General features: G+C 39.6%; 1 protein-coding gene across 1 annotated transcript; it reads right to left on the bottom strand.

Moving 5' to 3' along the window:
* Positions 1 to 7252: 7252 nt before the first annotated feature.
* RAN (RAN, member RAS oncogene family) lies at positions 7253 to 12749 on the bottom strand. The gene is made up of 7 exons (XM_008502764.2): positions 12613 to 12749; positions 11620 to 11662; positions 10682 to 10766; positions 10463 to 10588; positions 9302 to 9489; positions 8623 to 8793; positions 7253 to 8520 (listed from the first exon to the last, which is right to left on the bottom strand). Exons 2-7 carry the CDS (start codon positions 11653 to 11655, stop codon positions 8476 to 8478), a joined length of 651 nt encoding a protein of 216 aa, XP_008500986.1. The 5' UTR covers positions 11656 to 11662; positions 12613 to 12749; the 3' UTR covers positions 7253 to 8475.
* Positions 12750 to 15660: the final 2911 nt, after the last annotated feature.

The raw sequence follows: 15660 nt of genomic DNA on the forward strand, positions 1-15660 counted from the left end.
GGTACAAGTGGATTAGATTTGCACATCTGCAAGATGTGCAGAACAAGACCCTGTGCCTAGCCTGCTACCTGGTCAATGCACATCTTTACACCAGGGTATGTTTTGCCAAGTCAGTTATTTACTCAGAGAACTTTAAAGCAGCAGTTTCAGAGACAAAGGAGTCACCTCTAACACAGTTTACTACCCTTTGCAATCTTACCTATGCAAATTTATCCCAATGTAGAATTGAGTCCATGGCAAAGAACAGTTTTGGGGTTTTTTTTAATTAGTTTGATGATAAAGAAGTCATTCCTAAACCTACGAAGCTGGTCTGGAGCAGGACTGTAGTGATGGGAAGGTCTTGCACTAGTGCTCAGATTGTACTGAAAAGAACAAACTGAACAGTTCAGATTAACGAAAAAGCAAAACAAACAAAAATCCTGGAGCTAATTCAACAAGGCAAACATGGAAAAACATTTTTCTAATTAAGAAAATGAGAACTTAGTGATCAATGCCAGAACACAAAATAAAGTTTTTGGCAATAAAATTCAGGCCTAATCAGATGAAAATACTTTTGTCATGCTATATGTGTCATGTTAAGCTGATTTGATTTATATTTTTTTCTGAAAACATTAAGAGCCTCATGACTCAAAGACTAAGTAATCAGGTGAGTAATATCATACAATAAATTATACATTTTTCTTCAGATGAGGTTCCACTTAGTAATAAAGTTTTTTGATTACTGTTTGTATTATCTACTTACAGCATCATCCTGTTCAGTAGACTTCTTTGTATTGTGGTATTTTCCTCAACTCCTTACTCCATGTACTGAAGAAAACACTTGATTTTTGCAGAATTAATTAGGCTTTTGTACAAATCCCAAAGATTTAATTTCATCAAATCCTTGATTAGATGAGACTTACCAACAAGCTTCCATCAAATCAGTTAATTGTATAAATAACACATTATACAAATTGATTTTATGTGATTAAGCCAAAAACTTATTTGCCAAAAAGTCACTACCTGTAGCTGCACATTTATTTATATCGTTCAGGTAGACAGATTTTCTTAATTACAGTAGGATTTCCCAGTGATAAAATTTTTCTTTGGAAGTTTTGAGAATTTTTTCCTGCAGTCTTACTTAACTCTCTTGCTCTCCTGGCTACAAAAAACTCAGGAAAGTTTCCCATGAAAGCTTCATTGAACTGCTTAGAGAAACAAGTTACTAGCCCAAGTGAAAAATACACCCAGAAGCCAATCTGCAAATTACTTTTCAGAGGAAACATCTGAGCCTAATTTAGATGTACATATTAAAGACTTTTTATTCCATGGGGAATAACAGAGTTCCTATCTTTTGTAGTATCTTACTTTAGATTTAAGTGGCAAAAGCAATGAGAGAGTAGGGAGAGAAATGAGAGAGCTGGCTAAAATGTTTGCAGTAGCTTCCAAATCCGTGCTCTTTAAAGATCTGAGGAGTCATCAAGTATGCAATGCAATCCATTAAAGCAAGAAAACTGATTTCTAGAATTAAGATCCAGCCTCAGCCCCACAATGGCAGGTGCTGAGTCTTGGAGTTTTAGCTCTCCATCTATAGAAGAAGGCTGGTACATAAATCAAACCCTAGTGTAAATTCTCTTGACCACTGTGACTCATATTACTTTGTTCCCAACTCTGCTGTAATGCTAATAAGCTGAGTGGAGAAATCACTTACATCTGTTGGCTGCAACAGCCATCCCAAAGATCCTAAAAATCAGAAGACACACCCTGGAATCATGGAACTGGCCGAAAACATTTTCAAAACAAACAAAAAAATCCCATTTCTATCTGCCACTGGTTTTAATGCATAGCACAGGAAAACAAACTAAAGCAAATCAACCATTAAAAATGTGATTTTGACTATGAAAATGGATATGATATGGAGAAAGAAAAATGTCCCATTTCCTTTTTCTAGAGGATATGTCAATGTCTCGGTGATTTTTCACATGCTCCTCAAATCACTGTTTATCAGACACCAATTGCAGCTAAAGACAACTTCTTCAGATCCTTTTTAATTACAAATACTGATTTTTCAAGAGATTAAGTGTTTCCCTTCTTTATCTCAAACTCAAAGCCTTTTTCCGTATATGCAAAGTCAGCTGGGTGGAAAGGAGATAAAATCAAGGAACACCTACCATGCTCATATTTCTAAGATTAAATAAGGAAGAATCATTCCTGCAGTTATATCAGTACATGTGAAAATAGCATTATAAAACTTAACATGTCAGATTTTAAACAGCAAGTGATATATGCAATGTATTTCGAAGTAGGATTTATCCGTTGTTCAGATGACAAATTAGTCCTCTGCAAGCAGTAAACTAGTAGCAAGTATTACAGAGATACACATCCCAAGCTAGGTCAATATCAACAAAAATACTTCAAAAAATTTTTCAAAATATAATTAACCCCCCCAAAATGGCATTATTTTCTTCTACTTGTTTTACAAAGGCAAAAGAGGGGGTTTTACCTATTTGTTTTAATGTGCATTTATTCCACACAGCTGATATGTAATAATTACACTGAAAATAAATGTGTTTTATATATGTTGTACCAAAGCTTCCAGGTCAGTACATGGTCACAGCTGCACAAGGCACTGCATACACACATTTCAAAAAGCCTTTAACCAAAGCACTTGCAAAAGCAGTCATTTGAAATACTAGAAGAGTAATAAAACAGTTAAATGATTTATACCCTGGGGCAAGCATTTTTCTAACTGCAACACAGAACATGTTACCTGACTAAATCCCACTTATCTTTTTATGTTACTAAAGGTCCATGCCATTTACTGCTAGAACATCTGATCTGGAAAAATCCAAATTGTTCACCTACAAAAAAGTGGCAGAACACTCTGACAGGTTATCTTCAAGTTGCAGGGTTGTTAAGGTACATTTTCTTAGGGAGCTTCTTTTAAATTACAGCAGGGTCTAGTGAAGTCAACTGCTCTGTGCTCAATGAAGCACAGGGATGGAACAAATTTAAGTATTTTTCTGTTAGGTCAATTTCTTATCTTTAAAGCTTTTTGGCATGGTATCTCACCAGCTCCACCTGAAGAGCTTTCAAGCAAAGCATGGTTACATGACCAGTCTCTTGTATATGGGTGCAAGAAGTGCTTGCAATTTGTTGGATAACAAGCTGGTCTTACTTTCAATTCTTTCTGCAACATATTGCTTGTTGTTTTATCTTACTGGCAGTCTGGGGTATGCTTCTATAGAGACCAGGTTGGTTTTGTGCCACACTGCTCAGGCTTCTGCTCTGAAACCCCTGTTAATAGTTCCACAAGTACTACAGCATCTGGGATTTTCCTGTGTACAGTCATTTGCCAAATCAGGGACCTCAACAGGACAGCATGGATGTAGTTTGTCACCTATGGAATACGCAGAGTGAATTTGAGGAACTTGTTACAGGAAGCATTCTCCAGTCAGATAGCAGTTCTTCCAGGAATCCTAATTTCAAATATGAAGGTCTGAGCAAAAGAATCTCTTTTTCCCTTATTTAGACTCTCTGCAACAGAACAGGAACTGTAATACTCAGGACACAGATCCTTCAAGCTTTCTGTTCATTTTACTATTTGTACTTTAACTTGACTACAAGATCAAGCCTGGAATTACATGACACAGTACTGTGCTATATCTGACTATTCTACATTCCTTACCAGATTTTTGTCTTGCACCAGCATTAGGTGATCATCTTTTAATGCACAGGTTCTTTTTTTTTCCCCAGGTACAGTTATACTTTAATTCAATGCCAATTATCAATATGTTGACTGGCTCCATATGGTAAACTCCGATTTATTTTTTGCTGTAGAAAAAAAATAAGTACATTATGACAGTGCTTAAGCTTCGCTATGATAAAACTCCTCTTCTAATACACGACACTTGTGCAACCCCAGCAGGTGGATTTCAATGCAACACAATCCCTCAGGCAAAGCAGCTCCGCAGACGCTGTGCCCCATCGTGTGGCTCAACCTGGTATCACAGCACCCCGATTAAAACCCAGCATTACTCTGTCCTCTCAAACACCAGTCCGCTTGCCAGCTAGAGAAAAAAAAAAACAAAACAAAAAAACTAGATCTCCATAAAATGGATTTTTTTTCAAGCTATATCGGACCCAGAGCCATGAAGTATTCTTTCATAGGGTTTAAGCCATAACTTTCTGCACTACTGACTGGCAATAATGTCTCTTAAACAGCTTTTATATATAATCTTTGAAGTCTGCTGCACTCATCTGCTACAGTTCAAAATGTTTTATACATAGGCATCAGTTTAGGTATTCAAACAAACCAGGATATCCAGACACAGATAAGAAATAAAAATACTAGATCCAGAGCCCAAAGGCAATGAATAATGCCAAAAATACAGACCTCTTATTTTTATGACCCACCTTTTTATTTACAAATGGAACAAACTTCTTTGGCTTAATCTCCTCCCCTAGATATTTGCCTGAAAATCCAAAATTAAATCTGGAAATTTTAACAATTTTTAAAAGGTGTAAACCACTAAAAAAGCCTGATTGGGAAGTTAACTTTGTTTTACATTCTCATTATATGCAGTACACACACTGTTTCAATGCAAACAAGAACCACTTAGCTGTCATTTCATTTGCTACCTTAATACTTTGTACAGATTATATTTACTATATTAAATATACAGTGCCCTAAGATGAACAATAGGCTATTTCAGAGATGCAGCTTGGGTAACACCAGCATTCTGGGGCAGAGTCATTCACACACTGAACCATGTGTTCACTTTAACTAAAATTACCCACACGACTTAATTAAAAGTATGTCTTGTGTACTCTAATCTGTCACCTAAGATTTAGGCTGTGCTAGATGTGTGTGTAATGACACACATTGTATTTCAACATTCCCACAACTATTTAATATATATAAATACAAATATATATAAGAAGAGGCTACAATTTAGCTCATCAGTAAGTCCCACCAAGACCATTAAACAGGTTAGCATATTAAGCCTTCCTTTCAAGCAAAAACTCAAGTTTAACTTTACATTATTTGTCAGGCAGCCAAATGAACTACAAATGGAAAAGGGGAATCAAGGTTTTTTTGGCCCTCTTTGCTGGAAAGGCAACAGCATGTACCACAAGGACAGTTACAAACAAGCCAGGTGGCAATGAAGACTCAACCACTTCAGCTGTTCAGTGTTATGACCTGGGTACCAATATCAGACAGCAGTCACAGTAACCCAATGTGACCCCAGCTGAAAATTGCCAATTTTGGCCACTTGCAGAGATGATCCAAACTGTTACAGGGCACGTGCAAGGAAGGATTCCTTCATGTGAGGTGCATCTAGCAGCTGATGCTCAGAGTAAGATTGCCAAAGGCAAACTGTTCAGTTCAGGGCAAACACATTCACGCACACAAAGGGAACCTAAATGAATGCAGCCATGTGAAAAAACACCTGATCAAAGCAGCAGCACATTTAGCTTTTCAGTTACTTGTGCAACATTGCTATTAAACCTGATCTAAGATGGCCTGATAACATTGGCCTCTCTCACCCAAATTTACCAAACCAGGTCAAGAAAACAGCTAACTTCAATTGAAGCATGGTTTTAGGGAGGGCAGAAAAAAATACTGTCTGAACATTTTTTTCCACTAATTTACACCAAGACCGTATTAGCTATAAATCAGAACAATTTCTAGAGAAAAATACAAAGAATTTTTGCTGTGATCTCCAGGCCTTCAGCCTTCTCCGCATACAGTTTCCAGTTGTTGGAGAACATTTCTCTGCAATGTTCCTAAAAAGACTGTTACACTCCTGAGATTCAAGGGCAACCCTAACTTCTCCAAGGAGGCCTTTGACAGTTCATTTAGTTTCAGTGAGAAGCAGAAAAACATTTCCTCTGCCAGTGTCTTGATCTAAGGTGTTTTTCCTTGCCTGTTTTGCACATGTACTAGGTTCTCCAACTACTCCTCTGGGCTAGGACACCTAAAACCTCAAAAGCTTAATCGCAGAAGTAGGAACAGTCAAGGGCCCAACACTTCATCCTGCTTTAGGAAGTTTAAGATGAGCATGGTCTCTAATGACAAGTTACTAAAAATCAATCTGAATCTTGAAATTTTAGTGTGGGAAAATTCACCAGGCAATGTGTATGGAGCACAAGAACTCCTACAACATATCTGATCTCATTATACAGAACCCAAGCAAGTAGGGACAAAGTACTTCAACAAAGGATTTCAGCCTCATCAGCTCAGTCCTAGCAGAGCTCTCATACAGACTGATGTGACTGTTTAGTACAGATGTTCTTAGAACACCAGTTTAATTTTCCTCACTAACAAAAAATGTTAATTTTTATTCTGCCTAAATCCAACTAATGAAAAACTTCTTTGAAGTGTTAATAGTCAAGAACTTCAACTAAGGAATTTGATCATGCATATTAAGGCCATCTGCATTACTTATAAACAAGTAACAGTGAATAAATGTGACAAGTTTATACTTCAACGAGCAGACTCAATTCCATTCCCACAAAGCTGGAGATAACACTTGACAGCAGGAGCACCTGCTTCAGAGATGAGGTTTTGTAGACCAAGAAGCAACACTAAAGATTACAAAGCTCACCAGTTATACTTCTTTTTAAAACAGCTATTTCACTTTTCCTAAGTCAACTGTTTTGTAGAAATTCATACTGAGGCTATGATCTGTGTGCAGCAGGCAAGTTGCAATGACACCACACGCTGTGAAACAAACAGCTTCAGGGTCACTATTTTCTCTTCTTAAGGCATATCAAAACTGCAATACTGCAGTTTTCTGAATCAAATTTGTGGGTTTTAAGCAGTGGATTTTCAGAAGTTAAAACAGCTTGCAGACAAAAAATGACTTCACTTAGTAAAGCAGCAGCATAGTCAAATTAGCAGTATTAAACTGAGATATGCACAGCTAAATTAGAGAACACTACAGGCACAAACCTCATTATTAACTTCAAGCCAGATGATGAAGCAAGATTCAATGCACTGTTAAGTGGGAGTACATCTTTTTACAAATTAAGTGCATGACATGTTGTATTTTAACTAGTTTCAGGTCACTTCGCTTCTCATTGACTAATTAAATTAAAAAATAAAAATTCACAGAACTCCAACTTTACTAGTTTAAAAAGAATTCCTTTAAAACAGTTATTGTAGAAGCAATTATCAGTCCCCATTTGGCTGCCATGTACCAGTGTAGTTGGAATAATTAAATATTCAAGTAGGAGTTACGTACACAAACATGCAAGTTAAAAGGAATAAATGAAATGCTCCACTTTATTAAGAAACCAAAAATACAAAACGGAAGAGTTCAAGGCTTCATGTACTCATACACTACTGAAAAAATGGTATCTTAAACTTGTTTTGTTTACTAGCAGTACTTATATTGACCGAGATTAATGTCTACAAGATAGTGTTAAAAGTTGACACTTTCCACCATTTTGTGCTGTAATAAGCTGGAGTTTCAAATTAAGAACTTGGTGCAGTTACAGGAAAGTCTAAAATATATTAAGTGTGGCTTTAGTTAATATGCTGGTTTGATGCCAAGAGCTTTTTAGCTCAAACTACAGCTGTTTTCTACTTAGTGAATTTAAGATGCCTTGAGTCTGTTTCATCAGCTATAGCTCTACTGTACGATGTTCCATGCAGATACAGCTTTAAGTCACCTACCAGACCTAGATGCCATTTGTATCTGGCTACTAAAAATACAGAACTCTGCAGAGGCATATTGTAGAACATACTAAACGTTAAGAGACTGTATATAAAGGTAGCATATGCCAGCTGAACTACACACTTTACTCTCAAAACACCTTGCAGACAAACATTCCCATTTGCACAGGAATGTTGATCCAGTCACACTTACCAGTCAGGTGTTCACTGCTCTAGTTTTACCTGGCAGTTAGTTCAGCTTTCCTCAGGTACTTTAGTAATATGCTTCAGGAAATCAAAGAAAAGTTAACTGTTAGCTGATTTAGCAAGGCAACCATAACATGAGCAGGAGAAAAAAGGAAGAGGGAACAAGAACTGTAGTATAGACAATCAAGCATCAGCCTCAAAAGAAGGGAAGAGACTTCAACAAATCTTGCTAACAATGCATGAAAGTTCACTTGCTTAAAGATCCTTGAAATACAACTTTATTATCTAAACAAAAAAGAATGGGAATGACAGAAACAAGATTTACCACTTAACACTCTGATGTGACTGCAGCAATCTTATATTTGAAACTCAAAAGGGGAAGTAATTGCAGTCCAAAAAACAGCTAAATATGCAGGTCCAAAATATGAAGGTTTTGATTTTTTTTTTCGTTTTGTTTTAAACTGCCACATTCACTCCGAAGCCCATTCATCTCTTTCAGCATCCCAAAAATTAAGCACATGTTCTGCTCAGCTAGATAATAAGGTGGCAAACACGCTGCACCACTGACATCACAGGACAGTTGCCTATAAAACTAGACTTCTGACGCTGGGCTCCAGCTTCATCCCTCACAGGTCATCATCTTCATCTGGCAGTGCAGTGGTTTGAGCAATCTGGAACAAAGAAGTCACATTTAAGAAATGTTTCAGTTATTTGCCTCACAAGTTTAATCACCAGCTACCAGGCAATCACTTGACCTTTGTGCTCTTATTTACCTGTAAGTCTTGCTCATACTGTGCTGCCAGTGCTGGGTCCATAACAACTTCAGGTGGTGCAAGAGCAGGCATGGCAACAAACTCCAAGTTAGGATCTCCAATAAGCTTTCTAGCAAGCCAGAGGAAAGGCTTCTCAAAGTTGTAGTTACTCTTGGCTGAAATATCATAATACTGCAAAAAAAAGTACATACTATACATCATTTTCTTAAAAGGACAGCTCTTTTACCCTAGTATTCTTTTTTTTGCTGTGACTTTATTTATGCTCTCAGTAAGTTATGACTTAAATGTCTTGAAACTCTATTTCAGGTATATAGGCAGAAATTACTAACTGGAAAGTATCCAATCTGATCAAAGATGGAATTTTTGGGAGCCAATAGTGCATCTTTTTCCTGTGTCTCACTTCTGTGTCATCTGATGATATTCTGAGTAGAGAAAACCAAATGCACACAAACCATTTAAGAGATGACCATAGCTTCTGCTCAAGACCAATCATGATCATCTTTAACATCATCACTTCCCCCTTTCTTGAATTTAGGTAAGAAGAGGCAACAGGATCTAAAAGTTGAAATATAGCCTTTAGTGACAAAGGCAGAACACTTGATAGATAGATACCGCATAGAACCCAAATGCAATGAACAGACTCAACAAATTTTATTCCTAAAAACTCATACCAACATACCTGAAGGTTCTTCTTCCTGTGGAAGACAATGGATTTTGCCTTGACTTTTCTGTCCTTAATATCCACTTTGTTGCCACACAACACTATAGGGATGTTTTCACATACTCGTACCAAATCTCTGTGCCAATTTGGTACATTCTTGTAAGTAACTCTTGATGTTACATCAAACATTATGATGGCACACTGAGCTGCAAGAAAATGAGAGTACAAAGAGTTACATCTGGAGAGTAAGGACATGCTTTTATGATGGGAAAGGAGAGGTACACATGGAAATCACACACCAGAGTTAAACATCTGCATTAACTTCTTCCTCTCAGCTGCAGTTCTTTTCCTCTCAGTTCCAGAGTTCTTCAGTCTGTGTTCTGTTAACCAGCTCAAAGCACAAGTCCACAGAACTCACCCCATGAGCACATTATCTCAGAAATGAGTGCTCTACCTCACACACCAGCTGATTTCATCAATGCAAGGGACACTGTTGCATGGTATGAGATGAACTATGAAAGTAGTTAGCACCTATTTAACAAATCTCAGACATCCTATTGAGACTTCCAGGGAGGCAGAGATATCCCAGTCAACATCTCACAATGCTCTCTTCCAGAACAGTTTTTCAAAGAACATGGGTGCTTGACTCAAATCTGATCTTCCAAAGGAAAAGCAATGTGACACTAAAAATCCCCTTACAAATTTTACAGCTATGGAGGCAGTGCACACAGAACACAGCTTGGCCAAGCAGAAGTAAGGGACGCTATCAGAACTTTATCAGAAAGACACCTAAACTCTAGGATGGAGATGTATACTTTTATCATTGCATCTAAAATCTTACTTTCTGTATTCCTAGTCCTTGCCCCAGCACAATAGGTTAACACAGATATAAATCTGTACTAAATGAAGCACATATGTTCACCTCAACCACTGAATTATATTAGCAGTATTTAGTCATTTAAGATGCACTACTACTCTTCATTAATAACAAAGCCTGCATTAGCATATTGAAACATATTCCTATGCCAGTGCAGGATGTCTAACAAAGGATCTCTACACAAAAAGTTCAAAGCCTCAGAAAACAGCTCACCACTGCAAGCTTTCAGAGTGACCAACATGAATATAAGGAAGGACTGAACTGTAAGAGGCACAGAAGATACACACACACACACACCTTACCTTGGATGTAATAGCCATCTCGCAGGCCACCAAATTTCTCTTGGCCAGCTGTGTCCCATACATTAAATTTAATAGGTCCTCTGTTAGTATGGAACACCAGAGGATGAACTTCAACACCCAGAGTTGCTATAGTAATAAGAGAAAGCACTGCAGTTAGTAAGCCAGGAATTACACTTTAAATTGTAACGTATTAGACTTCAAATGCTTCTTCAGACATACCTACATACTTCTTTTCAAATTCACCAGTCAAATGACGCTTTACAAATGTTGTTTTACCAGTGCCACCATCACCAACCAGGACAAGCTGTTGATAAAAGCAAAATAAATCCATGAAATACACTTCCAGAGCCATTTATTGGTCATCAGTATTGCTACAAAGATATTAGCTCTACAAGAGACTGCAAACACAACACAGAACTCCCTATAAGGCAAATCACTCTACTGGGACTCAATTTGTTAAGTCTATCATACTATAACTGCAGTCACTTACCAACTTGTGTAGCTGTAAACTACAATGCACTGTGAATATGATTCTACTAAACTATGACTGAAGTAAGAATCGTTCAGATTTTCAACCCGAATGTGACCATATTTTTAGACCTCTTAAGCACATAAATTAGAGAAACCCACCACAATCTTACTACTAGAAAACAAACAAAACTCCCAAAGACTCCAAACAACTGAATTACTAACAACTGGAATACTATAGTCAAGTATTGTAAAGAACTCGAGTATCAATCCTTCACGAAGCAGTCTTCAGAAGTTCTGGCTGTTAAGATATCAAAAAAAATTAAAACAAACAAAAGACCAAAGCATACACAAACACCAGAAAATTCTACACTGAAACATTTACATTCCTAAGCAATTAGTACACAACAGAAAACAGACTATTCTAATTCACTTCAGACACTTAAGTCACAAACTTCACTTCTAAAACTTATAAATTACTCTACAGGCAGAGCCTCATTAACATTTATTGCACTAAACTACAAATAGCATCGGACTGGCACAGTGATAGAGTATCTTTTTCTGCAAGTTGTGTGTAATACTATAATAAACTAATTGCACCATGAAGGAAAGAGCAGCACAGTTGGCACTAGAGATACTGTGCTACTGAAGGAAGAATAACAAAACACCAAAGCAAAATACTTCCTTACCTTAAACTGCACTTGAGGCTCTCCTTGGGCGGCCATGCTGGGTCTGCAGGGGAAATGGAAGCATGTGAGCTCACAACAGGAGAGCGGATTCAAGGCGCTCCCGGAAGAGGCCGGTCGCCGTTTTCATTTCCCAAATCCGCCTCCAAAGGCGCGTGCTCTGCGCGCCAGTCAGCACCGGCGGCGGAGAATGGGCCCAGGCCGCCGCTCCCCCCCCCGCCTCCCCGGCGTTACGGCGCGCGTGGTCTCGGACCCATTCATGGGGCAGGAAGCGCCTCCACCTCTGCCCACACGCGGCAAGAGTGTGCGCGGCAATGGCGGCGGCAGCTCCCCGCCCACCCCTGAAGCCCCGTAACGGTAGGCAGCAGCCGCCGCTCCCCTCTGCCTTTCGGGCTCGCAAGAGAGGCTGAACCGCGGCCTCCAAAAGACACTTCGGCGACAGCCGACCATAGCCTTAATACACAGAAAGCCCTCCCCGGCCGGCCCAGAAACACCAGACCATCCCCGGCGAGAACCTACTTCCTGATACGGAGCGCCCAGAGCGGATTTTCTGGGGCTCCCGGGCGCATTTTTCCCCTGGCCGGGCCCCTGAATTCCCCCGGCTCTCACCAGCGGGCCTAACGCGCTTTCCCCGCCATGAGCCACCATGACTGAGCAACGCGCGCTACCTCCCCTCCCCCTCGGGCCGCTGGAGGCCCCGCTCCATTTCTCCCCCTGTATTTCGCCCGCCCTTTTATACGGGCTGGAGCAGGGCACGGCTCCTACCCCTCTACCGCTGCCATTCCGAGGGGTGGGGTGAAGGGACGGCACCCAAGCCGGGTACCACAGCTACAAGGGCCACTCGGGCCCAGCCTCGCTCCACCCCAACCCATTTATCCCCGCTCCTAGGCCGTAGCTAACGGTGACCGCCATCCCCACCGCCGCCGCTTTTTAAGCGGACACGCTTCCTTTCCCCGGCTCTTAGGTGGACGAGGAGGACGTCCCGACCCTTTTTACCTTTCCCGAGGCTTCTCTCCGCGTCGCTCCCCTCACTGACTGGGCGCTGGGAAGATGGCGGAAGCGCGGTTCAAATACCCGGAGAGCGACGCCGCGCGGCTAGAGAGAGAGGGAGGGGCCGGCGGTCACGTGGTGCGGGACAGGCGGGAGGGCGGCAGCGCGGGGCAGCTGCCCGCAGGCGCGGAGAGCCCCGGGCGGGAGCACGGGCGCTGGGCCTGGGAGGTCCCGGTCGCTTCTCCGACGGACTCGAGGCCTCGGTCTATTAGCGGACGAATAGCTCGGTCCTACGACGATTTTTCGTCCGTTTGATTAAGAATAGCGGTGCCTTTGTGGTGTGGGCAGGAAGGCGCGCACGCCCCGTTCCCGGCAGCAGCCCCCAGCCCGCTCGGCTGCCCGGTGCCTGCCCGGTGAACCCCCCGGTTGTTAGAGAGAGGACTGAAACCGCGGCTCTAAGTAGCACTTCGGTTGTAAAAGTTTGCTAGTGAGGGCTGGGGCAAAACCTCTGCCAGGCTGAGCATCTCGGGGAACTCAACAGGCTCCCTGTTTAATCATTAAAGTCTCATCAGAAGGTGTCAGCTGAGGATACTCGGAGGACAAAGCTTAAAAATTGTATGTAGTAACTTAAAAATACTACTAGACTGCCTCCAGCACGGTTTAGTGAGGTGGTCTTTAAAAGTGGCAGGGGGATTTAAGAATTTAAGAGCTTGCAGGTAAAATCTGCTGTGTTCAAAAAATGTACTCTTTTGTTACTCCGTGTTAAAAATGTTCTCCATTGTTACTCTTAGGTCTTCATACAAACTGATCTGCATTCACTACAGACCACATTAATGAAAAGTTTAGTAAGCACTGAATTTAGAATAGTTCTCTAAACTCTCAAGTCCGAACTTAAATTAAGGTACATTGTTCAAAAACTGACTTTCAAGGAACAGAAATGCTTTGCATAAGTCTATAAATATCAAGTTCCTGGGTTCATCCTCATTTTTAAGGTCTCTGATTTAGTTTTTTAATTTTTTTTTAACTCCAGTATGCTTAAACTGCTTTTATGTGGTCTGCCTAATGTTTCTTGGTGCACCCCATAATCTAGAATAAATGAATTATTGCATTGAATTAACATAGAGGATATTTTGTGGCAGGTGATGTATATAGCTCATTTCATGTTCATTTTTTAAAGATTGAGTAGCAATGTGTCCAGAAAGTTTGATTTTTTGCCTATTTGATAGTGTAATGCCAATCCAAATGTTGCATAAGATGTTCTTTGTTGGAAAAAGTCACTGGCTTGTTGACCTTGCTTGCCCTTTTTTGGACAAACTGGATTTGAGGGTTTTTTAGTATTTTTTCGGATCACCTCTAGGTGTCAGGAAGAATGTTTTTCAAAATATGTAACTCATCTTAAATTTTTCTCAGCACAAGGCTATCTTTATAAATCCTTTGCAAATTCCACCTCTCTTCTTGACAAACAAGCATCTCTTTATAAGTAGGAGCCCACAAAGACACATTAGTGGCAGTTTTTAACAATATAAACACTTCCAGGAAAAAAGCAATCTGTAACTGTGTATAAAACACTCACTGTACTTTAGAAACTTTTCAATATTGTTACAAATGTTTTAGTAAACTACTTTTTGTTTTCTTGCCAACAAAATGGTAATACTATCTGATACTTTAATTTAGAATAATTAAAATACATTTCTGATTTAAAAGTCCTCTGTGGTAGCATTTGAGCTCCTGGCAAATATTTGTAAGATAAATTACTATGTGTAATCTATTTTTTAATCATCTGTTTTATCATCATGTATAAGTGTTCAGTTCAGTGTAACCATGAAATATCTGTTCCAGATAACTCCATTCAGCAAAGGCAACAAAACACTTTAAAGAACTCATCAGCAGTGTTAGATCAGAGTCCATAAGATATCACCAGGTAATCAGAAGTATCATTACTCTAAAAAGATCTTTACCATTCCTATAGCTTGACTCAGGTCAACTGTGAACAAACTTAGCAACTCCCTCATGCAGATAAATGCTCAAAGTACAAGGCAGCCCTGACAAAATAAGTGTCTGAAGATACCAATTAAAATGGTACCAAAGGAATGGAGAGAGACAGTCAGAGATAAACAGCATATTTGACTGTAACTGCTATATTAGTTAGAAGCAGAAGAATTTTGCAAACAAAGGCAACAATATATGCAAACAAGCGATGAAAAGGAAAATAATTGTACTTGCCAGTCAAAGCAGTGACTGCGGAAATGTCTCTGGAGTATGAGCTCAAGCAGGAATTGAGGTCTCCACACTGGTGATCAAGGCAACACAGGAAATTCCACTAAAAGGTTTGAAGAGGAAATTCGTCACTTTCAGCATGGATAGGTAAAAGGGATCGTGCAGTAGCAAAATTCAATCAAAATATGTATTCAAGATACAAACTTCATTCATTCTTTCACCTGGTGAAACATGTTTGATGCAAGGTTTTGTTAAGGAGCTACTCTTGGGAATTAAGCATTTACTAGGTCAGTGATGAAGGGCAGATATAGATCTCGATATTTTCAGAAAATAAAAATTCAGCCATTTACTATCATTGCTAATCTTTAAATTCCTGATCCAGCACTGAAATAAAATTGTGCATTGAATTGTTAAGCTTGGAATTCAAAAGTAGCATATTCAGAATTTACAGTTGCTGAACAGATAGTCTAGAATCTAGTCTGTGTATGATAGGATACAACAGAGATACTAATAATTAGAGGTAAGTTACTATAGTCTGAAGTAGCACTTTTTGGGAAGCACCTAAGAACACGACCACTGAGCATTTTCTGCTTTCCATAGTATGCAAATTCTGTTTCCAAATTTCTCTATTTCCTATGGCCTTTAAGCCATACCTGTTACTGTACAGATTTAGGACTCTGCTAGCAAAGTTTTGGTCTTTTACTAGACCCTAAACATCACTACTAGGCAAGATGTGGCAATGCATTTTAGCTGAAGAGTTAAAATTAAAGGGTTTTTTTCTGCTCCGTGGCCTGGGAGTGTCCAGCTTTAGTTTCCAGTCCTAATTTGGGTCACACT

This window comes from Calypte anna, chromosome 15, assembly GCF_003957555.1.
Source record: "Calypte anna isolate BGI_N300 chromosome 15, bCalAnn1_v1.p, whole genome shotgun sequence".
Taxonomy (NCBI): domain Eukaryota; kingdom Metazoa; phylum Chordata; class Aves; order Apodiformes; family Trochilidae; genus Calypte; species Calypte anna.